Source organism: Malaya genurostris, chromosome 2 (assembly GCF_030247185.1).
Source record: "Malaya genurostris strain Urasoe2022 chromosome 2, Malgen_1.1, whole genome shotgun sequence".
NCBI lineage: Eukaryota > Metazoa > Arthropoda > Insecta > Diptera > Culicidae > Malaya > Malaya genurostris.
Window position 1 is genome coordinate 334691681 of NC_080571.1, and position 25938 is coordinate 334717618.

The following is a 25938-nucleotide window of genomic DNA, read 5'->3' on the forward strand; positions in this document are numbered from 1 at the left end:
GGCCTTCACAGCTTGGTTTGCATTTTGAGTTATATTTGTCAAGCGTGCAAGCGCGTTCAGTGTCAGAGATGCCATCTATACAGATTTTCACATGCGCATACAGATTGAATATTGAGTACAGAATTTATACAGATTTCCTAAACCTAATACAAATTTTGGCAAATTTCACACAAAGTATCAGAGAAAAAAAACTTTTTCGTCTGAACTATTTATGAGTATTTGATAGCAGTAACGAGATAAAAGTTTATTAATCGATTGGAAATATTTTCCGAAAATATTTGATGATCAACCAAGTGGTGAACATTGAAAAACATTTGTATTATAATGAAGCTTTATTGTCAGACTGAGAGTTGTATGAGAGATTCGTCATCATTTTATAGTAGAAATTTCATTTGATTAGGGAATACAGATAAATACAGATTTTTTATACAAAGCAATATAGATTGTCTATAAAAATATATGGCATCTCTGTTCAGTGTACCAATATATTCTATGTTATTTTAAAAGCGCTGCTTTACGTTGCGATGTTTTGTGTGAATTGTCAAAATATGCTCAATATTTGTAAACACGATTTTAGGTTTCCGTAAAAAATTGTTTAATTCTGTTTCTCCCATACTGGGAAATGGAAACACCGCTTTATCGTTTCAATTCGACCGACCGGGATCAAGTCTACGAACCAGCAGAAGATAGTTTTTTGCTGCTAGATGCACTGGAGGACGAACTGGAATCTATTAAACGGTTACGTCCGCTGCTCTCGCTGGAAGTTGGTTCTGGTAGTGGAATCATCATAACTGCGTTGGCAAACGCATTAGGGAATGAATGCGGGTGCTTCCTTGGGGTAGACATTAATCCACATGCTTGCCGAATGACTAGTAAAACCGCTGAAATGAATGAATGTTGTTTAAGCGTAATAAACATGAACCTACTAAGCGGATTCAAATCCGGACTGATCGATTTACTAATTTTCAATCCGCCGTATGTTCCTACTTGTGGACAGTCCGACGGACGATTGGAAGAACAGCTTGACCAGTTTGATGAAAAACGGTATGATCTAGTGCGATCTTGGGCAGGAGGTTTCGACGGAATGATGATAACTAGCAGGATTCTGGAAGATTTGGATCGATTACTGTCGCCTGTGGGAGTTTTCTACTTGCTGTTGTTGAAAGAGAACAAACCAGCTGAGGTTTTAGTTAGGATGGAGAGTAGAAATTTTAAAGGAAGTATTGTTAAAGAAAGGAAAATTAGGGGAGAACATTTGTTTGTAGTCAAGATATCCAGAAATACAAGATAATTATTTTTGTAGTATTTATTGTTCAGATTGTAATATGTTCATTACTTTAGCCATGTTTTTTTTTTATATTTGATTGATGTATATACACTTAATATAGATATAAACCATTAACATATGACAAAATGTTCCTTCGTTCGCTTCAGTGTAATTTTACGTACTATTTTGTTAGATTTCTTACTGTTACCCTTTGTATTCGATTTTTTTTACATTTTAGAACAGTATATCTTTGTTACCTTTGAATGTACACAAACCTTTTCGTATCCACAAATATACAAATAAAGTTTTGAAATATAACATTGAACAACAACTTATAAAACGTATAAATATGTAGATGTACACCACTGTTAAAAAAAAAACTAAATGAAATCATCGTCTCGTTTCGTCTGTTAAAAATCAGGGGATTTTATGCAGAAGCATTTTTTTTCTTCAGCTAGCCAAATTGGCTCCTTAGAAACGATGTGTATGTTTTTAGTTTGTCTTTTTGAACATATAGAAACCCATGGCACGCTTAGATTTTCTTTCTTTCGTTAGCTGTGAAAGCCACGTGGTCGAGATTGAGGGTAACTGCGCTATTGCGAACTATAATCAATAGTTAATTGTGACGATTCGTGTGTGTGTGTTTACTTACCGGAAAGGCTATGCGTTTATCGCAACGTTTTTTTTGGTCTGAGCTTCTGTCTACTGCGGCACAACATCGATTTACAAATAGCTACTACCGAAAATTTGAAACAAGTCCTCTATTCTTAGCAGTTGTAAATGTTTAGCAAAAACTTCCTATTAACTACAGATTGCCGTTTTTTTTCCTTCGGACAATCGTTAAAAATATCATTCCAAATGGTCGATTTAGCTACAGAGTTCGGTAAAATCAAGTCTTATTCGGTCAAATCGCGTTCGTGTGCTAGTTTCTAAGGATCGTACATATTATAATCCTAGTTGTTTAAAACGGATTTTCCAAAAAACAATGTTTTAAAAGGCACGAAATTAGCCTTTGATCGAATTCGAGTATTGTTCTATAATTAGCGCGGTAAATTTTGCTTTTCTACGAGGGACAGTTGCGCATTCGCAAATCCGATACAAGCAGAACATTTAGTGGTTATTTTAGTCTAACTATAACATTGATTGATTTGATTTGATGCGACTGACTGCGATAGTAAACAGGGTGATGGGTGGACAGGAATGATAGTGAGTATACTGTTGTTTCTTGTTTCACCTGTTATCCCGACGGCGATTGGCCGAACGTGGACAGAGAAGGTGATTGTAGTAAATGCTTGGACTATTATTTTTTTTACCACGGAAAAGATTGCTCATTATTAATGAAGCTTAGCCTATCAATTGTGCGTTTAATTAATATTTACATTCGTAATGGTTTTAACTAAAAGTTTCTAACTTTCTACAGTGTCGCTGGACTTGATTTATACTCAAAGTATTCACGCTGTTGCTCACATTAATCTATGTGTACTGTATAAACTGCACTTTAAATCAATAATTCTTTGTTCGTATAACTGTCTAATAATCATTAACATTATTTTTGGTTTGATTAAATTGAGAACGATGTCCTTTCTTGTTTGCGCTATTGTTCATCAATCAAAAGTTGAGGTTCGGATTAGATCTCAGAGGAAAGTGTTTATTTTTTGCTAGAGAAGGGTGTTGCCATCCGTAAGAGCAGTGATACACATTTGATACCGTCAACTAAATTCTAATACTAAAAAGTTCAATTTGGTGACCAGTTTCAAATGTATAGATCGTTTGACAGATGGTTCACCCCGAAGCAAAATCGCGAAGAGTTATTCAATGAGAGACAAATATTATATAGCTTTAAAATATGGCAGTTTTCGTTGAAAGAGATTCTTCGAAGTACAACAAAACAGGTTGGTTGGTATTGAGCAAAAGATGCCCAACTTTTCAACTTGAAGAAAATCTCCGATTGTGATGGCTTCGTTCTGTCTGTTAGGCTCTTTTTCAAAAGCAACCCTGTATATTTTTTTCTGTTTCAATGTTTTATGTTTTATTGGATTACTTTTCTATCTTCTGGAACAAGATACAATAGAACTATCGAAAAACAAACTTAGAGTTTCTACAATGTTGCAATGAATGTCGCAAATCATAAATATCTCTTCGTAGCAAGGGATAAGTGGAAATCTGTTGTCGATAGAAAATAAATAATAGCATGCTATCCAACGTATTTCATCTAACAAAACGTAACTAAATTGGATCGTTTTAGTATGTCCTCTCTCTTTCTCTCTTTCTGTTTTACGATACTCAATAATTAACAAAGAACTGAAGACTGGATAGGCGGACAATTCGGGCTTTCCGGAACAACTACAAAATCTAATAATAATCGTGTGAGGCTTTTTTTTTACTGCAGCATCAGTGCCGCCAAATTCCGCTGCAGGATCGTATCCTTGACGGAACTGAACACGACCTGAATGTTCTGGGTGTCCACCGCGTTGGTGAAGTGATGATAGATCGGTGTTTTGGTGTTCTTCCGCACGTTCATGAACATCTGCAAAATGAAGTTCTGCACGTCCAGGATCGAGTGCGGGTTGCCGGTGAACTGCGGATAGTACCAGCGGATGTCGGTGTTGGGATTTTTTACCTTCTCCTTCAGCAGGTCGGTCTTGTTCAGGAACAGAATGATCGAGATGCCCTGGAACGTGGTGTTATTTACAATCGTGTCGAAGATGTTCCGTGATTCCTCTAGGCGGTTGGTTTTCCTGGAAATAGACAATCGGAGATAATTGGGACACGTCTTGACAGTGATTTAAATAATATAAAAATGATTTTCCCTAAGATTAGCTGTATTGAATGTCATAATCTATAGAAATATCGACTATTTAACGCAGTGGTTCCCTAATTTATTATACCCAACTGTAACACCAACTTTCAAATGCTAATAATAAACTGCAAAGCCATTTTCCACACATTCATAACAAGCTAAGTGCTACTCAGCAAGTGCGTGAAACTTAACAAATTAAGGAAGCCAAGTAAGTGAGTATGGCGGGCGGGGCAAAGTTCCCAGTTCAGAAATGATGTTTTTGACCGTTTTCGCTGTGTGTACGGAGACGTTCGCGTGCGTGCTGCAAAACGATTTTCTTGTGTCTTGTGGGGCATTTTGATCATTTTTCGGGCAATGCTTGATTTGATCCCACCTAATGCACAGCATCGTTTATTGTCGTGTATACAACTTACTTGACTATGGGGAGCGTTTTGAAAATTTACCCTCTTAGAAACTGATAAGTTTTTGATCGTGAATATCTCATGTTGTATCTAACGTATCAACACAGTTTTTGCTATATGTTATCGGGCATATAATCATTAAATCATAATAACATTTTCAGTTGTATGACATCTCAAATAATTCAAAATTAAATTTTTCTGAAATGTTTGTTATCAACGAATTTCAAAGAGGAAAACTCATGACGAGTATTTTGAAAGCTCACTGATATCAGACCCTGTCAGCTTGAAGCGATCTCAATCTTCAGTTCACCAACGCCATCGCACGGCATCACATTCAACATATCATGTCAATTGTATGAGTGCGCAGTGCTGCTGTTTTGGCGCGCACGAATTTGACATTTCTCTCCCCTACTTCTATGTACGAGATTCGATACGGACTCGCCTGAGGGCACCATGCACGCAAAAAAGGATGTTGCCAATGATTTGTTCGGGAAATGTGAGAGCTGGATATCTTGTTAATATGATGTCTTTGCTGATATTTAGAAGGATTTATATAATCTAACTATCAATTTTTCATCTTTTTATATTCTCGTAAAAACACGCCGATGATAGTTGTGAGGGATTTCAATGTAAATACCTCAATACAAGATAATATTAAAATCATTGAATTCATGAGTAAGTATATGAAGGTGGAAATGAAATCTGCTCCTTTACAAGCTTAATCAGTGGTTCCCAAAGTGGTCCCTACAGCCCACTGGTGGGCTCTAGTTCATTTTTATTGGGTAGTAAACTCAAAATTGACAACAGGTGGGCAATGAGTCGCAAATAGTGGGTTTTGCAATTAAAAAAAATCTTTCTGAGATAGCCCCTGAGTAAATGTGGAAAACTTTTCAATATATCATTGCGAAATACAATCCAGGTCCATGTTCAAAATCCAGGGCACGGAAATTCATGAACTCCTGTCAGGAGTTCAAGTCTAGAACCAAGTTACAAAATTCAGACCCAGAATTCAGATCCCGATTTCCGCTCAGGAATCCAGGTCCATGTTCTGAAACTAGGACCAGAATTTAGTTGAAGAGTCAAGGTTCAAGATCTAGTTTCAGGTTTCAAAACCCTGTTAGAAGTTCCGGTCCTGAACCCAAATCAGGGATCAGGATTCTGGCCCAGAACCAAAGTCCAAGTCCAGGTTGAGAATTATTTTCAGAATCCAGGTTCAGGTAAAACCTCTATCCAGAATCTGGGTCCAAGTTCAGAATTCATATCCATAGGTCAAGGGTAGAGACCCAGCATCTCAAGGTCATAGGTAAAGTTACTTCAGTCATGTCCAGGTTCTGAATCCAAGCAGAGAATACTAGTTCAGAGTACAGGTACAGAACTCAGATCCAGAATTAAAGTCCTTAAGGAGTGTATCGAAAATAAGCTATCCACAAATTTTTCTATCAAATTATGCAAAAAAAACAATATTTTATTCAAACTAAAGATTGATACTTTACTGTACGAGGTTGAACTCGAGCATAATGAAAACCGGATGAAATTTAAGTTATTCCTTCACGAATTTTTGAACTGGCGACGAGCAGCCATGGACCGAGTTATGTGGAGACGTATGCTTGATACAGCAAAGGACACCCCAGGCCTATAGCCCCAGGTAAGGTAAGTAAGATCGATAGATTTCTGCATCTATAGTTCCGGTAGTGTAAAAAATGATTGACTTCAAACCACAGGAACATATTGCTTGCCATACCAGTACCTTTCGACCGAATTTCTCTACTTGAATCGACCTGTCCGCATCGCTCACATCCTCCCCAACGACGACAGTAAAGTATTGTGAAACTGGAGCGGTTTTTGAGTCCTCCTTCACATAAGTCTCATTGTCCATCAAAACGAATGCATCCGGACATTGCAAAAGACGCGAATACAATTTCCGGGCCCTTCTTGCTGCTCGCTTCTTCTCTTCTACACTTTGTTTCGTGATTTTCTGCTTCTTGTAGGTCTTCAGGTGATTTCGCCTCTTGATACGCTGGGTCATTCCGACACTCGTCCCTGCTTTTTTGGCCAAATCACGTGTTGACATTGATTTGTTCTTCATGATTAGAGATGCCACTTTCTGGACCAGTTTCGGGTTGGAAGAACCGCGTTTTCTCCTATCATCGATGACAATCTTCAACTGCTCATTCGCTTGAAGAATGTTCGTCGACGACAATATCAACGTTCTCGTGATCCTGCTATGAAAAATATAGTTAAGGATTTACAAAAAGAAATTAAACATAGATTTACTCTTTTGCGAAATGAAAATTTCGCTAAAGAAGTTGAACAAATTAAACCATATTCTAAACCTTTCTGGAAACTTTCTAAGGTTCTTAAAAAACCTCAGAAACCAATTCCTGCTCTCAAGGAAGGAAATCAAATACTTCTTACAAATGGCGAAAAAGCTCAAAAACTTGCTCAGCAGTTCGAGAGTGTCCACAATTTTAATTTCAACGTTGTGAGTCCTATTGAAAATGAAGTGTCTCACTGAAATATGATCATATTTCAACTCAAGTGTTATTACAAGATGATATTATTGAGACCAATTTTGATGAAATTAAATCAATTATTAGGAAACTCAAAAACATGAAGGCTCCTGGTAATTATGGAATTTTTAATATTCTTATTAAAAATCTTCCCGATGTTGCCTTGAGACTCTTGGTTAAGATTTTTAACAAGTGTTTTTCTTTAGCTCAACCTCAAACCTGATAAAAACCCAGCAGAAACATCAAGTTATCGACCAATTAGCTTACTTTCTTCTATCAGTAAACTTTTTGAAAAAATTATCTTGTTGAGAATGATGTCTCATATAAATGAGAATTCAATTTTTTTACCAGAGCACTTTGGATTTCGTCATGAACATTCAACTACTCATCAACTTGTCAGAGTAACGAACATGATAAAAGCAAATAAATCTTCTGGGTTATCCACTGGAGTTGCTCTTCTAGACATAGAAAAAGCATTCGACAGTGTTTGGAACAAAGCTTTAATAGCAAAAATATTCTGATTTCCAGTTTCCTATTTATTTGATCAAAATGATTCAAAATTATTTAACTGATCGTACTCTTCAAGTTAGCTATCAGAATTGTAAATCTGAATTGCTACCCGTACGAGCCGGTGTTCCGCAGGGTTCGAGTGTAGCTCCAATCTTGTATAATATTTTCACTTCTTATCTTCCAAATCTACCCCCGGTTGTCAGAAATCGCTATTCTGTGACGACACAAGTCTGTTAGCCACAGGTAGAAATCTAAGAGTGATCTGCAGTCGCCTACAAAGAAGTTTAAATATTTTCAGCGATTATCTGTCAAAATGGAAAATTAAACCAAATGCAGCAAAAACGCAATTAATTATCTTTCCTCATAAGCCATGAGCTTCTTTTCTTATACCAAACAATAATCACATTCTCAAATTGAATGGCTTGGAATTGACATGGTCTGATCAATGAAAATACTTAGGTTTAACGTATGAAAAAAAACTCACTTTCAAGGATCACATTGAAGGAATCCAGGCAAAGTGTAATACATATATTAAATGTTTATATACTCTTATAAACAGAAATTCTAAGCTCTGTCTAAAAAACAAGTTGTTAATTTATAAACAAATTTTGAGACCAGCCATGCTTTATGCAGTACCAATTTGGTCAAGTTGTTGTTCCACCAGGAAGAAAACGCTTCAAAGGATTCAGAATAAAATTCTGAAAATGATTGTGAAGCGTCCTCCCTGGTTTAGTACAAATGAGTTACACAGACTCACAAATGTAGAATCATTAGATGTAATGTCACATAATATTATAAGCAAATTCCGACAAAAATCGATGCAATCTTCAATTGAATCGATTCGCTCTCTATATTAGTTAGTAAGTTAGTATATAAGTTCCTTTTCCCCATTACACAATACAAGTAGGTTTAGAATTTTCCCTACACAAAAATCTCAGAATTGCGGAAGCAAATAATGTCCTCATGGTAATAACCAAATCATGTATTCAATAGGGCTGAAAAGTCACCACTTGTGGCTGAACACTCAATTTAAATCTTAATAATTTAATTTTAACTCATATTCCAATAAATAGTTATTTAAAAAAAATAAATAAATAAAAAAAAAAGAACCGCGTTTTCTGCCTCTTCCTGGTAGCTCATCCAAAGAATAGTGTTCCCCAAACTTATTAATAAAGGTTTTAACACCGGCATGATGAATTCCAAACTACTTCGCCAATTTTCGCATAGTAATATTCTTCTCACTTAGTCATGTGTCCAGAACCTTAATTGTCACTTCCTTTTCTATACGTGACATTTTGAAAACGCAGAATTTCAACCGCACAAATAAGTAAACAAACGAAAGCTGACAGCCAAACGCATAGCTGTGCTGTGATCTGAGCATGAAAAACCATCACAAAGTAGTTCGAAAATTGTTCAATACTGTTGTTATAGCGACGCGAAAACTCGAAGCGAATGCTCCTAATTTTATCTTACTCTAGAAGTCAATCTATCAAACAGGAACAACAGATCTCACTCTAACTAATGGTTTTTGTATATGAGATGACTAATGGAGGTGAGATAAATGAGGGTACCGTTACCCTACTTTTATCTCTACTATTGGTTGATCGTTAGTCCTGAGCTGAATCGGTGGCCTTTATTACCGTTCTTGCATGCACTTCCTCTTACATTTCCCTCACACATCAACTCACCCATTAGACATCCGTACAAAATAAACTGGATGAACATCGTTTGACAGCTATTAGTTGGTTTGCTCACATGTTCAGTCTATATTATTTTATTCTATTTCACAATATTACATCTCATTCCACTATATTATATGGTACATAAACCACCAATAAACGTCAAACATGAACTTGATTTACCGTTCATCTGCAGCCATCGTGTGAAACCCAATTGGGATATGTTCATTCCAGTAAATTTCCACTTCACACTGGTAATAAGAGCCAGGAGTATGAAAATGAAACAAAAACCAAAGCTCAGTTAAGCGCTACCGACCTCTCCAACCCCGGATGTTGGAGCGTAATGCAATCAACATCTTATTCAAGTCGATCCATATCTTATTCATTTAATTCAATAACGAAGCAAAAAACTTTAACACATATATTTATCAAATTTTAACTCAAGTTGATTGTATCTGATGATGTTTGCAATACCGTCAAGCCCACCAACCACGGGAGGGAGAATTAAAGTCCTTAATCATGTTACAAAATTTGGAAAAAAAAGAAAAGTCCAGAGTTCTGTTCCTGAATTCAGGTTCAGGCTCAGAATCCAAAATGAGGTTTACGATTCCGATGCATGTCAAATTATCAGAGTAGAAAATCTCATTTAGAATCCTGAATATAGGTCCATAGTTCTGCTCCAGATTTAGACTTAAAATCTACGTCAGAAGTTCAAGTCAAGAAACTAGGTTCTGGTCTAGAATCCGAATCCATGCTCACAATCCAAGTGCAGATTTCTGCTACATGTTTAGGATTCTTCTATCATAATTCATAAGATCCAGAAAACTTGTCAAGCCATGGGGTTCAGAAACCTGGTGTAGGTTTAGAATATCTGTCAATAAGTCAGGTTCAAGTTTAGAATTGAGGAATCCTAGAGAACTCAGGTCCAGAATTCAGTCACAGTTCAAGAGCAAAATACTGGTCAAGAATCCAGGAACAAAACTCACGTCCACAGTCTAGGTTCAAAGTTTAGTTTCAGAAACTCTGTCAAAAGTGCAGAAAACCGAATGCTGGTTCAGAATCCAAGTCCAAGCCTGTGTTTCGAATTCAGGTTCAGGTTCAGAATCTAGGTTAAGGTCTCTGTCAGGAGCTTAGGTTCACAATCTCGGTCCAGGTCTAGAATCCAGATTAATGTTTCGAATCCAAGTACTGAATTCCGCTTCAAGTTCATCCATATCCAGATAAATCCGAATCTCAGTTCAGAATCCAGGTTCAGATTCAGCAGTCTGATCCAGAAACCTTGTTCGATAACCAGATCCAATGTTCGGGACCAGAATACAGATCTAGATATCGCTTAGTTATTATTGAGTGGGAGTGAGAGAATATCTTTATCCCCACAACTTAATTTTTGTCTGTCTTTCTGAAATATCAAAAGTGCAATCGGCGATTTTGACAATGAGTGAAATTATTCATCAAAGAAGTTCTATTAAATTTTGTCTGTGGAATCAAATTTCTGGTGCCGAAACGCTCAGAATGTTGCAAAAGGCTTTCGGTGATAATTGTATGTCGCGAAGAAGTGTTTTTGATTGGTACAAGCTGTTTAAAGAGGGTCGAGAACGACGACGACCCACATGTGAAGCTATATGTGAAAAGAAGCCGAAATAATGGGTCGACAACTCTTGGTTCTTGCACCACGATAATGCACCGTCGCAAACTGCATCGATTGATTTTTCGGAAAAAAATTCAACCAATATCGTTCCGCAACCACTGTTTTCACCAGATTTAGCTCCGTGTGACTTCTGACTATTCAGCAAACTCGAACGACCACTTCAGTTGACCGTTTTGAGTCAACTGAAGACATCAAACGTAAATCGCTACGCACATTGAAGTCTATTCCGGAAATTGACATTAACATCTGTTTCGAGAATTGAAAAAAAAACGTTTCCACAAGTGTATTGGGGCTGGTGGGGGTGAGGGTTGATTGTTTTAAGAAACACGAAATTGCTTCGTAAGAATAATTGAAGAGTATTGAAATTAATAACAGTCTTACTATTTTTTACCCACAGTATTAGAAGCGACAATTTTGCTTATTAACGCATCCATTTAACGTGAAATGTGCCCTTTTAGCTGAAAACTATTTCCGTCGATGTATGGACTGAATTTACTCGATTTTTCATACTTTAACGGGATTCCCACAATAATCATCCATACAATCCCTATCATTATAATCATAGCGCTCACTGGTGACGCTGATAATGATACCAGCAAAGAAATTCAGAGGGGTGTTTGGGCAGGAACGCACGATTCTTTTGGAATCAGTAAAAACCTTCGGTCGGATAAAATGCGCCACCGCACGAAGTTAGCCATCAACAAAACGCTCATAAGACCGGTGTTCTCAATAGGGACAGCCCGTTTGGCATAACGCATCCGCAGAAATCATCTCTATCTAGTTGCGGACGTTTGCTCGAACCACCCAAAGCTAGGGGCTAGTCTTAGTTAGGTCCGAACGAGCGGTATAGAAGCGCATTAGACCTTTCAAAATTTGAAATTTCAAAAAAATTGCGATATTTTATTTTAGTTGGTAGAGTCGCCATAACTGAGTTCAGTTTTTGCAATGACAGAGTGGAAACATATATTGGAGAAGCCAAATGAATGAGAAACTAACACAAAAGATGAGTTTCTTTGGAAAAAAATTACAATCTTTGGAAAAAAATTAGTTTCTTTCTTTGGAAAAAAATTACAATCAGAGACAGGATTCGAACCTGCGTTCTTGTGTAAACCGTGCAAACGCGTTACAATTTCCGCCAGCCTGCTGTGGTCGTTGCAAAAACTAAAAAAAAATTGTATTAGACAACGTGTTGATCTGTTATACGAAACGATCATCGCAGTAGCAAAAATTTGTAAGTTTTATGCCAAATTACCATTATGCCAAATGGCTTTATGCCAAACGAAAACGAACGTTCAGACGGTGCACAGTGGGGGAAAACGATTAACAAACGCGAGATTACTCAATAATTTCACAAAAACCTAAGCAAATATTTTCAAAGTTGGTAGTTCTTATGCAAAAATTACCGTAGAATCGATTCGTAATAGACGATCCGCAAAATTCACTATCATGCCCGTTTTGCTCCAATTTCTCTTTTGTTTTGACTTTACTTCGAAGACTAACTATGAAACTATATGAAAAAATTAATTCGACTAATCGGAAGCTACTCCTGACATGTTCATAAGTTCGATAAATGGATTGTTTTTAATAAAAATGACCGCAAACAACTGTATTCTGTTGTACCCCAAATCATCTTCTTCTATGAATTTACAGAAAAAAGGTTCTACTGATTGGTGTTTGGACCAAACAAGGCAGTTCTATATTTCGCATATAACCTCAAAAAATAGTAAACAGATAGTTTCCATGATTGCATGCTTCGTGTTACATCGTTTTACCCCAATTTTCCCTCAAATATAATTTTATGGTGAATTCAGATTTACAATCCCGAGGCAGATCCAATATGACCCTTCAATATTGGTCCAAATTACATAAAAACTTCAGTGATCCAAATACACATAATGGGAATGACAGTACTAGCCCGTTTATCTCGCTTTACCTCAAGTTTTACTTGTGTTACCCTCTTTCCTAATAACTAATGAAAATAAGAACCATAGCTACCATATTTCTGCTGCCGATCAAAAAGACATCTTAGTCACATTCGAACCATTTTCCAAACGTGGAGCGAAATCTTAAGACTCAGTTAAAGGATAAATTGGGGTAAAACAGTATAACATGATTCGTGCGTCTATCGAATCTATTTGTAATCTTATTTTTAGGCCTTCCTTCGTAATTTTAATTGATTCTCATAAACCGCAATCAGCCTGCTTTCGGTATGCGAACGAAAGTTTAACCAGAAATACGACTTTTGATATAAATTGGGGTAAAACGGGTTGAACAGGCTAGTACTGTCATTCCCATTGTGTTTGATTGGATCACAAATGTTTTGTAAGTAATATGAACCAATATTGATAGATCGTATTGGATCTGCTTTCGGATTGTTGATTTTTTTGTGTCGATTATAGAGGTTTTAACGTTAAGGTCAAACCCTATACTTTCTGACCCTATGTGCGGGGGGTTGGGAATCGAACCCAGGCATCGACTCACCCATCACGCTATACCCGTCGCTCATGGATTGTAGATCTTATATCAACTGGATATTATAAGTAGAAAAGAAATGGGGTAAAACGGTACGAATTTGCTGTTAGATTTGTTAGACTTTTTTACATCAGAAACACTCTATTCGCTGTTCTGCAAGTACTTCGGTTTTATGTTATATAATTAAGCATGTATACGATACAGTATAAAAAGGGAACTTGGGGTAAAATGAACATGATAGCGTTTCGTGCGGTCCTTCTGAATACGTGGAATCGATTTAACTGACCATTTTACACCGAAAAAATGCTTTGTAGTCAGCTGTATCATGTCTCTAAAAAAATCGTTTTTTGTACATTTTTCCCTACTGTGCAGTGTATGAACCACGAATTGCAACAGCTCCTGGGAGAGCCATCTATAGTACGAACAAAAAAAACTGGACGACTGCGATGGGCTGAGCATGTCATCAGGAAAACGGTTCTTGATTCTAATCCGGAAGGCACAAGAAAAAAAGTAGCACAGCGAGGAAGGGGATTCGCAAAATATTCGGGTCTTGAGTGGCTAACGAAAAGCGACCATGGATCGAGCTACCTGGAGACGTTTGCAAAGATACAGCAAAGAACACAAGGACTAAGCTGATAGGTAAGGTGAGGTATCATTACAATTGTCTTTCATAATTTTGTTTATGGCAGCAGCTTTTATAAATATAAAATGACCACGAGTTCTTAGAAACTACTCTTCTAGTAGCGTTTCATTTTTGCGTTCGAAACGAAATGAGAATATCATGGAACAATAATCTACATGTTTTTTCCTCAGAAACATCAATTAGAAAACCCGTAATTAGAGGAACATTGTCACCACTCAACGATGGCCATTCTTATCAAAACCGGAAACAATAGATCTCCCAAATTTGACACGTGTAGTGCTAAAGAAAATGTTGGGAACCTAAACACCTACCTGTCCTCCGCGAGAACCTGATCGAATTCGCATGTCGACACCAGAAACAGTATCGAAGTCACCGAACAGTCAAAGCATTTGGTCCATTTCTGCCGCTGCGTCCGCTGGCCGCCAACATCGACGAACACGAATGGAATGGTCTGCAATGGATTGTATATTGTATCGGAACGATTTCAGCCGTATTCAATTATTATTACCTGTATTCTAATTGTAAATTCATACACCCCCTTGGTTGCTTTGCGACATCGCAGTATATCGGTACGTGTGGGAACGTAGTCGAACCTTGATATCCGGTCTATTTCTTCTAAGAAGTATTTCACTGAATCACTCTGCAAATAAATTTAAAGAAAAAAATGACATTTTAATGGTGTAATTGACGACTGAAAAGACTTATGAACAGAGAAATAAATCAGATCTACGCTCGATGGCGCCTTGAAACTAATCGAATGAACACGATGTTGAGCATTTCCGCGGATCAGCTGTAAACCGCAACTCCGCTCACAAGTCACCGCTGTTTGTTCAATTAGAATCGTTGGATGCACGTTCTTCTGACAGGCGTTTGAAACTCTTATTCTAGACGGTGGAAGAAAAAAATATGCAATGAACGGAGTGTATCACAAACCAAAGCACAGTTTTAGAATTGGATCTAGAAAAAACGTTTCCAGCATGCAACAAACATCATTACCAGTAGATCTCATAGAGGAATATCATTTTTCATGTGTCCATCTGTCAACGGCATTACTTCATTAAATCGATGCTTTTTTTTCTATTGAGTTTTGAAAATTTTGAGTCGAATAAATGTAATTTGCAGGAAGTGGTGGTTTGTGTTATTATAAGAAGAAAAGGGCAATTTGGGACTATCATTTGAATCTTATGGGATAAAACATAAGGAGTGTATCGAAAAGTAGTTAGCAACATTGATTATTGAATAAAAAAGCGAAAAAAAAACATATTTTGACATCAGTTTTCGATATATTGTAGAAAAATTATATTTTTATGCATTTCACTGATTATATGGAAAAAAATCCTAGTTTCTGTGAAACGCTCGCACTTTGGACTTGACATTCTTCATTAAATTCTGCACAGTTACTTTTGTGACTTTTCTGGTGGCAGCTTTTTTTTAACTCTTGCATGTTTTGGGACACTGTACTTATTTTTTAACAATTACTGTAGAACGGAGTTGGCGTAGTGGGCTGAAGCCAAATCCTGCCAGAAGAGCGGAGGAGCCTTATAATTTCTGTACAGTGGCAGCATTCTCTTCTTCAAATATTCTTCGTCGTACACCTTGGCGTTAATTGTGTCCTTCGTGAAGAAAATCGACGACCGCAAACCACAGGTACAAATTGCTTACCAGACCAACACCTTCTGCCCAAACTTTTCCATCGCCACCGTGATGTCAGCGTCGTCCAGGTCCTGGTACACCGATTTCGTATAATATTGCGGTCCGGGCAGCGCTTGAGAGTCTTTCTTGGCGTAGGTTTCGTCGTCGATCAGGATGCATCCGTCTTTATTCTGTAGAATCCGGTTACATAGTTTTCGTGCTCTTGTTTTGGCCTGAACTTGCTGTACCAGGGACTTTTTCGGCACCTTCTGTTTCTTGTACGTTTCCTGGGAGTTCCGAACTTTGATTCGTTGGATCATCCCGATGCTGGTGTTGAACTGCTTGGCCAAATCCCGCGTCGACGCCGATGGGTTTTTCCTGATGTACTCAACCACTTTTAAGTCCCGGTCGGGCTGGCTGGGACTCGTTTTCCTACCGGATCGGGGCCAATCCTTCATGGAAAGGGTCTTACCGAACTTCTCGATAATATTTTTGACACTGATGTGGTGCACTTTCACCCGTTTTGCAATTCCGTTGTACGTGACACCACTTTCTGAGCACCAAGTGTGCAGAATTTTCTTTCGCGTTTCCGGATCAATTCGACTCATCATTGAAACGATAACCCGTACCGAAACCAATCGATTGCGCAGCTGTTATTGACATGTAAACAAACATGTCACCGCAAAACACGCTGCAAAAAATTAAGCCATTTCAGAGTAATAACTGTTTGAATGTTGCTAACTACTTATCGATATACTCCTTATGTTCGATCCTAGTGGCGTCTCGTGGCAAATTTCCGGGTTGTGCACTACTTATGTGGAATGATATCAGAGGTAAGTGAAAACTAAAGATTGACGTATTCGCTTGTGATATTGCAATAAAATTAAATAACGACATACTTTTGGATGGGATTTTTTCGTTAAACTTATTTCGTATTTTACTAGGAACTACAACGATCACTTTTGTTGATTGAATTCAAAGAAGGCTTTTTGGTCGTTTGTTTTTGAATTATATCATATTTTTCTCACGTTAACGGCCAACGTCTCGAAGGTTTATTCCTTCATCTTCAGGGCAAAACGACTACCTACTTAAAGAAAAATATTTGTAGTCGTTTTACCCTGAAGATGAAGGAATAAACCTTCGAGACGTTGGCCCTTAACGTGAAATCAATATATTAAAAGCAATAAATGACAAAAAAGCCATCTTTTAATTCAATCCTATTTCGTATCATAGTTACGATAGAAGAATTTGGTGCTGAGCACGTCGAGCTACTCTGTCAATAATTTCATCAATAAAATCGCTTCGACGTTGCAACTGAGATAGCAATTTGTTTTCATCTGCCATAAGCATAAACCACTGAAGGCTCTCCTGAAGGTGTACAAACAAGTTCTCACGGAGCCGAATGTGACAGAGCGAACAATATCGGAGCTGAGCTGAGTAATTCCCTCTCTTCTTGAATCTGTGCAGTAACTCATGGGCACGGAAAAGACACTAAATACTATACAAGTAAATACTCGTAATTTCGTTTCACAAGACAAAGCGCTCGAATTCAGAGCTCCACGTATTGGCTACGGCAATGCGATATAAAAAAATCGTTTCGCAGTCATTGACTAACAAGTGCAATCAGCTTAAGGAAAATTTTTGCAATTGGGCAGTGGCCTAAAAGGATTCATTAGTCGAAGGAAATAAATAGGGAATCTAAAAACTAATTGAATGCGGATTTTGGTTGCAGTTAATTCCTTCAATTTTACCGGTTGTGCAGTCCTTGAAGTTTACATGAGGACGATATATCACACAGTCACATATGGCTTGCCAAATCAAATATTTCTTCGGGAATTTGGATATCTTTGTTATCTGGAAATTCTAGGTAATGGTATTCCTGAGCATTACGATATAAAAATGCAAACCCGGAAGCTGATTAGAATTTTTGAGCATGAATGTTTCGTCGTCCGTTAAGGCACAAGAAAATTTTTGCAAAAAGTTTCCACTTCGTACATCTTCAGTCCTTGATTCTGCTTCACTTTTGGTACGTGTGATTTTTACTTCCCAACTTACTGAGTCACATTTTGTAATATTTGGATTTTCTCAATAAAGGCTCTATCATCTTCTTGTCCATTAGTCGGAACCATACTTTTCGATTTATTTTACTTCTGACCTTCCGATTCACAGTCAAGTGCTGGTTAAATGATTTGCCAACACAAAACACGATACTTTGCGGTAGTTTAGGTTTCTTGGTCAGATCGCGTACCGGTAAATTCGTAGGATTTCATTTAACTGAATGTAAAAATGTTGTACCACGATGTAAATTGAAGAGTTTAATATAATTAATATATAATACGAAATAAAACCGAGAGAAGAAATATGACAGAAGCGACTGCACAGAAGGAATTTGAACCGAATGACGCTAAAACTAACATGCAGCTTGCATCTCATGCTCCGCTTATGGTGGGATCATAAATCAGTCCTATAACAGACAGTTCGGCTGAAAAGTTCGTATCGTTTAATAGAAACACACATTTTTTTGCCAAAATTCGTTTTTATTATTCAACATAATTGCCATCAGAGGCGATACAGCGATTATAGCGATCTTCCAACTTTTCGATACCATTTTTGTAGTACGATTTGTCCTTTGCCTCAAAATAGGCCTCAGTTTCAGCGATTACCTCTTCATTACTTCTAAATTTTTTACCAGCGAGCATTCTCTTGAGGTCTGAGAACAGGAAAAAGTCACTGGGGGCCAAATATGGAGAATACGGTGGATGAGGGAGCAATTCGAAGCCCAATTCGTTCAATTTCAGCATGGTTTTCATCGACTTGTGACACGGTGCATTGTCTCGATGAAACAAAACATTTTTCTTCTTCAAATGAGGCCTTTTTTTTAAATTTAGTCCTTCAAACGCTCTAATAACGCTATGTAATAGTCACGTTGATGGTTTTTCCCTTTTCAAGGTAGTCGATGAAAATAATACCATGCGAATCCCAAAATACAGACGCCATAACCTTACCGGCCGATTGTTGAGTCTTTCCACGCTTTGGGTTCGGTTCATCGCGTGCAGTCCACTCAGCTGAATGTCGATTGGACTCCGGAGTGAAATGATGGAGCCATGTTTCGTCCATTGTTATATATCGACGAAAAAATCGGTTTTATGTCGATATAACAGCTCCAAACACTGCTCAGAATCATCAATTCGTTGTTGTTTTTGATCGATTGTGAGCTCACGCGGCACCCATTTTGCACAAAACTTTCTCATATCCAAATATTCGTGAATAATATGTCCAACACGTTCCTTTGATATCTTTAGGGTGTCAGCTATCTCGATCAACTTCACTTTACGGTCATTGAAAATCATTTTGTGGATTTTTTTCATGTTTTCATCGATAACAGCCTCTTTTGGACGTCCACTGCGTTCATCGTCTTCGGTGCTCATATGACCAGTACGAAATTTTGCAAACCACTTACGAATTGTTGCTTCGCCCGGTACAGAGTCTGGATAACACTCATCAAGTCATTTTTTGGTATCGGCGGCACTTTTTTTCATAAAAAAGTAGTGTTTCATCAACACACGAAATTCCTTTTTTCCATTTTTTTCACAGTAACAAAAGTAGCTTCACTCAAAATGCAATATCTCACAAACTAATAATCAGACAGCTGTCAAATTTATACAATTTAATTCTAGTGGCGCCCTCTCATAGAAACGATACGAACTTTTCAGCCGATCTGTTACTTCAATCTGCTCTTCTGTGGACAAACTATTGAAGGGTCATTGAATCGAACTCACCTAAGTCGTTTGAAGCGTGTATTGGATAAAAACGGCGAGAATAAGACCAAGCGCGAGTTCGTAATTTTTCATCACGACAATGATCGGCCATACGTTTCCACACAATTCGGATGCAAAAAATATATGTACCTGGTACCTCTAGATATCTCTTGTTCGGATCGGTGATTTTATCGGAAAACGATTTACTTCAATTTACGGAATCAAAAATTAGATCCATTCCTTCTCAGGCTAGAAAACTGGAATCTTACTTTTCAATACACTGAAGTCTTGTTACGCGGGGGATACGTACCGCGTGATTTCGGAAATCCGCTCAAAAACCGCGTAACTTCAGAAATCCGCGAAAAAAACATGAAACATCGAGATCTGGTGTTATCTCGACAAAAATTTGTTAGAAAGAAATATCGACGTAGGGATTCTAAGAGTTCCGAAATCAAAATTTGTTTTGACGCCAAATGTCTTATATTTTTTTGAAAAATATGTCAGTGTTCAGAGTGTCAGAGAGTTTGCTTTGGGATAGCAACAGATCTCGACGCTTCGTTCATTTCGAAGACAAGATAAGAAAACCCCATAGCTTTGAAAATTCGCATAAAAAAGGCGTTACTTCGGTAAAATTTGCGTAAAAAATGTGTAACATCGGAATTCCGCCAAAAAGCCGCGTGAAAACTCAAAACAGTTTACAAACTGTTCCACCGTATTGATTTGCAGATTCTCAAGATATACAAACTTGTATTTTTTTAATTCAACTGTAACCTTTGATTTATTATGGATTAATATGGCAACCGTTTCCATTCCTATCTCTTTCGGTTGATCTCCGCTAACGTAATAAAAGTGTACTTTCCTAATACATACTGCATGGCACCGGTAGAAACTGCCAGCCAGTCGGCGCGCACACCACCGAGCTCCAGGCAAACATCCAATTTAGTGTTTCCCACGCTTGAGCCACTAAATCCCACCATCGATCGATAGAATTAAATAGCACACTTTTCATCGGTACTTATTAGTTCAACCATATTGCACTCTCAGGTGGGCTTACCGAGATAAATACGCTCCTAGGCAGGCATGGCAATCATGCAAGAGCCGGTTTCTGCAATCTGCATCGCGCGTGGGAGATCGACTGTAGGAAAAGCGATTGCAACAAAACGCGCTCGATGTCGGCTCGATACCATGGCGAAAAGGTGACATGAATATAACAGATTATAATAACCTGCTTGCTGCCGTTCGACCGTTTAGCGATTAGAGGGAATGAATGCGTGTGTGTGACGACGGTTGCTTCGAAGTGCACACGGGTTCTTACCCACTTACCACCTGTTAAAGGTGAAAAAAAATCATTCAAATGTATATTCTATTTGTTAAACATATTTGGCTCATTCTAGAATTTCCAAATTTATGGATGAGTTACCATACTATCACAAACTTTGATTACCCGATCACAGTAAACCCTCCATTTGAGCTTAAGTTTGTTCGTAGTAGTTACATATAGCGTTTGCAAGTAGTTACATATAGCTAGAGTTTGACGCCGGCTAATGGAATTTCAGTGATGAGTGCATATAAGAACTAGTATCTCCGAAACTAGAACTCCGGCTTCGGTTGAAAATTATCAACTTTTAGTGAACGATGTTGCATCTAACTGGTAAACTTATTTTGGCTTGACGATTATCATTTAAAATCTATGCGCACACAAATTCACACCAATTGCCTTACCTAACGAACAGAATGATCTTCACAAATGAGTTAGGTATCTCGCTTTCACATGACCCATTCATCCTCAAAAGCTGTGTATCAGGGATGGAAATAAGCAAATTTTCGTTGATATAATGGTAGAAGTGACGTAAAAGTCAAAACTGATTACCGCTCATTTTTCCCGGATATGGATTATCCGTTCGCCGGTCGCATCGAAATTCCATACTTCGTAATGGAGTAATATCATCAATAAAAACAGCTAATAATTTTAACTAACATGCTGCAATGAATAATGATAAGAATAAGGTGTCCAATCACAAAGCGTGATATGCAGCTGATTCATATTACTCTATTTAGCTTGAATATCATATACAGAAGTAACAGTAGTAAAGTAAAGAAGTAAAATCACTACTGATTTTGTATGACGGAAAGTATAGTATTAATTTTGATCGATGTGATTCAAAGAGATCACTGATCAACTGATCACCAAAAATGAGATCAGTAGAGATCTTTATTGTGAAAGATCGCAAACGATCATCTTCGCTAGTGATTACGTTTTGATGATTTGTTGATATTGATTTTTCGAGCTCTGATTCAATAGTATATAAGAAAATACAACTGTGTAATACAACAATGTAGGATTTAATATTCTTATAAAATTGTATAAATGTTCTATTGTGATCGGGGACTTAAGGTGAAATGTAGCGTCATAAAATGCGCGCAAAATTTTATCCGCTTCAGTTGAACGAACCGTCGCACAAAGCATACCAAGAAAAACGGACACATATAAACAAGAACTTTTTTCAATGATTGAGCGCAGTGGGCTTCCCGAGTAGAGTGGAGATTAAAAAGAAAACTCAATTTGATGTTGTGCTGTTCGTATATATCGATTACTTAATTTGCTATCGTTTTGGTCGTTTTAACGGTTAAAAGATCAAAATTGAAAGCAAAAAAAATGCTGTGTGACATCAAACTGGAAACTAGTTTTGCTCTCAGTGAAAGCACATTGAAAACTTAATATGATGTGGATTTTCTCGAAATGACACGTCACGAGCATAATCTAAAAATAGAACAGCTAAAAAAGGTCCGGGATAGTATACATTTAGGCGATATTACTCGCAAGCAAGAAAAAAGATTGTATGCAATCTCCATATTAGTCGCAAGCAATAAAAAAAAATTTATGCAATCTCCCTCTACCGCCGCGGAGAGAATCCGGTTTCGAACTTAGGTGTTTTGGAATGTGAACTTTTGGCGATTGCTATGGACTGTAAGCGCTAGCTGTCAGGAGATGGAAAATGTTCGATTATATGACAAGCAGTGTTGTTTCACAAAGTTGTATGTAGGTAGTTTCTGTCAGTGCACACTCGTTGCGTCGCTTCCATCCCGCATCCACCGTGAATAGCAGTGAGGCTATTTGAGCACAGTATAAAAATGTTCTCTTTGTCCTTCTCATATCCAAAGCTGTAGCATTCAAACATTATAACATCAAATTGAGTTATCTACTTGATCGCATATAACTCGCACATGTAATATATTTTCAAATACGAATTTAAAGGCTCTGAAGACCGAACCTTTTTTTTTTTTTTTTTAAATAACTATTTATTGGAATATGAGTTAAAATTAAATTATTAAGATTTAAATTGGGTGTTCAGCCACAAGTGGTGACTTATCAGCCCTGTTATATATATATGATTTGGTTATTACCATGAAGACATCATTTGCTTCCGCAATTCTGAGATTTTTGTGTAGGGAAAATTCTAAACCTACTTGTATTGTGTAATGGGGAAAAGGAACTTATATACTAACTTACTAACTAATACAGAGAGCGAATCGATTCAATTGAAGATTGCATCGATTTTTGTCGGAATTTGCTTATAATATTATGTGACATTACATCTAATGGTTCTATATTTGTGAGTCTGTGTAACTCACTAAACCAGGGAGGACTAAATCAGGGACTAAACCAGGGAGGACGCTTCAGAATCATTTTCAGAATTTTATTCTGAATCCTTTGAAGCGTTTTCTTCCTGGTGGAACAACAGCTTGACCAAATTGGTACCGCATAAAGCATGGCTGGTCTGAAAATTTGTTTATAAATTAACAATTTGTTTTTTAGACAGAGCTTAGAATTTCTGTTTATAAGAGGATATAAACATTTAATATATTTATTACACTTTGCCTGGATTCCTGAAGACCGAACCTATTACAGTGAAGTCTTCTACAACACAGGGAACGTGAATTAGGAATCCAGCAATAAGGTATCCCAGATCATTTGTTTTTTCGACTAATTGGGACAATGATCGATTATCTCGCTTCTGACCACAGATAGAACCGGAATCTCTTCAGTTCTTGTGTAGACTTATAATTTACGATTATTTGATGCAGAATTAGTCCTGTGACTCAAAATTATAAAGATTTAGTTAGACGGTTTCTTTAGAAAAGTGTATTAAAGTTTCAAGATCTTTTAGATGATTGATAAAACACTTCTCATAATATCTAGCGTTAGTAAGTAAAGGGTGATTTTTTAAGAGCTTGAGAACTTTTTTAAACAATAAAACGCATAAAATTTGCAAAATCTCATCGGTTCTTTATTTTAAACGTTAGATTGGTACATGACATTTACTTTTTGAAGATAATTTCATTTAAATGTTGACCGCGGCTGCGTCTTAGGTGGTCCATTCGGAAAATCCGCTTTTTTATCGACAAATTTTGTTCAGCGATGAGGCTCATTTCTGGTTGAATGGCTACGTAAATAAGCAAAATTGCCGCATTTGGAGTGAAGAGCAACCAGAAGCCGTTCAAGAACTGCCCATGCATCCCGAAAAATGCACTGTTTGGTGTGGTTTGTACGCTGGTGGAATCATTGGACCGTATTTTTTCAAAGATGCTGTTGGACGCAACGTTACAGTGAATGGCGATCGCTATCGTTCGATGCTAACAAACTTTTTGTTGCCAAAAATGGAAGAACTGAACTTGGTTGACATGTGGTTTCAACAAGATGGCGCTACATGCCACACAGCTCGCGATTCTATGGCCATTTTGAGGGAAAACTTCGGAGAACAATTCATCTCAAGAAATGGACCGGTAAGTTGGCCACCAAGATCATGCGATTTGACGCCTTTAGACTATTTTTTGTGGGGCTACGTCAAGTCTAAAGTCTACAGAAATAAGCCAGTAACTATTCCAGCTTTGGAAGACAACATTTCCGAAGAAATTCGGGCTATTCCGGCCGAAATGCTCGAAAAAGTTGCCCAAAATTGGACTTTCCGAATGGACCACCTAAGACGCAGCCGCGGTCAACATTTAAATGAAATTATCTTCAAAAAGTAAATGTCATGTACCAATCTAACGTTTAAAATAAAGAACCGATGAGATTTTGCAAATTTTATGCGTTTTATTGTTTAAAAAAGTTCTCAAGCTCTTAAAAAATCACCCTTTATATGAAGTTCTAAACATTTATAACTAGGAGTGAGAATTGTTTTGAAGAGTGTCTTCTACACAGTTTGTGGACTACTTAGGAATATACAAATTAAACATATATTTTCTTGGTGGCTCCTCTAAGCCACTAAAGTATTATTAAGAATTAGCTCTAGGTTCTGAAATCTGAGACATTCAATAATCGATGTTCGAACTTCGTAAACAATGAATTTTTCCATACTGTTGGATATAAAGTTATGGACATTTTCAGAACGGGTTTGGCGAGTAGATTATTTTCGCCAGGTCCCCGATATCTGGATGCACTGAAAATAATGGTCTAAGAACTTTGGAATGAACTTCGCAACGTCGTATGATTACAAATATCGAAACATGTTTTTAAAACTGAACGCAAAAATTGTTACAGAATCGGATACTTAACGTATCTAGAAGGAAATAGATGACGTCAAATATATTTCTCATATCAGATTCAGAAATAAGCTACTTCTACGGCAGACGATCAATGAGATGGGAATGCCAAAGCCACTATTCAGATTGACCTGCTTCAGACAAACCTGGTACCGATGATCGCCAATTTATCTGATGCCTCCCAGACATGTGGTTTGAAACCAATATTCTCGTGGTTAAAAAGAAAGAGCATTATTTGTGTAAAAGTTGAAAAAATGTTGAAAAAAATCGTTTGTTCGCGGTTATGGTTGCGATCAACTGCAGGATCTCGGCAGGATGTCAAAGCATTTTTGTAAAAGACAACAAAGGATTGAAGGAATAATTCTTCCATTGAAACTTAACTTTGTATTTGTGTGCTGCCATTTGAAATTTGCTCAATTTCAATGGATTCACTAAGTTGTTGATATTTTTATTTTCATTTTTTGAGTTTCACAAAACTTTTGCCTTTAAACAGCAAAATGATAACACAATGTGATATTAATTGAAAATTTGATGAGTCGATATCATATTAGGATTTTAATCTGATGTTGCTATCATAATCAAATATCAATTTGTTCTAATTTTGACTTTACTCGGGTTACCTCTCGTTATATTGGCTTGTAAAAAAGACTGGAGGTAATGAATAATAAGAAGCCAGTTGTCAGGTCTTGTCTTAGGTTTCTGCTACTGCGAGTTTGTGCAACCGGTATGATGAAATATTCACATACACAGCCGAAGAAATTTCAAACCAAGCCAAAGAGTCGACAGTTAATTCGTAGTTTATTATTATTCAATCGATTTTGAAAGCAAAATCAAGCGTTGATTCATTGTATTCATAATAATTGAAAAACCAATGAATTCCAATAAGTTTTCCATGCTGACTGGCTCGAAACTGACCCTCAATGTTTATCACTTTGTTTGTATATCAGGTTAATGAACGATAATACTTGGCTTGTATTCATTTCATTCAGTAGCTTGTCAATGTTGAAGTTTTAGTTTTGCTATAAAATTTGCTACAATCTAAAATAATACCTGTTGAACGATATTACACAGCCA

General features: G+C 37.2%; 2 protein-coding genes across 2 annotated transcripts in view; one reads left to right on the forward strand and one right to left on the reverse strand.

Moving 5' to 3' along the window:
* Window positions 1-552: 552 nt before the first annotated feature.
* On the forward strand, window positions 553-1313 carry LOC131431663 (uncharacterized). The gene has a single exon (XM_058597509.1). It carries the CDS (start codon window positions 623-625, stop codon window positions 1289-1291), a length of 669 nt encoding a protein of 222 aa, XP_058453492.1. The 5' UTR covers window positions 553-622; the 3' UTR covers window positions 1292-1313.
* Window positions 1314-1335: 22 nt separating this feature from the next.
* The window catches only part of LOC131431662 (guanine nucleotide-binding protein subunit alpha homolog), a 59872-nt gene continuing 35269 nt past the window's right edge, over window positions 1336-25938 (reverse strand). The window contains exons 4-6 of the mRNA XM_058597508.1: window positions 14439-14570; window positions 14242-14381; window positions 1336-4005 (exon numbers count right to left, since the gene is read on the reverse strand). Coding sequence (XP_058453491.1) covers window positions 3648-4005; window positions 14242-14381; window positions 14439-14570 — 630 coding nt within the window. The 3' untranslated portion in view covers window positions 1336-3647. The remainder of the gene's footprint in view (window positions 4006-14241; window positions 14382-14438; window positions 14571-25938) is intronic.

Bases quoted from the DNA above. Each gene is read 5' to 3' on its own strand.
- LOC131431663 (XM_058597509.1), top strand. From the start codon at position 623: ATGGAAACACCGCTTTATCGTTTCAATTCGACCGACCGGGATCAAGTC.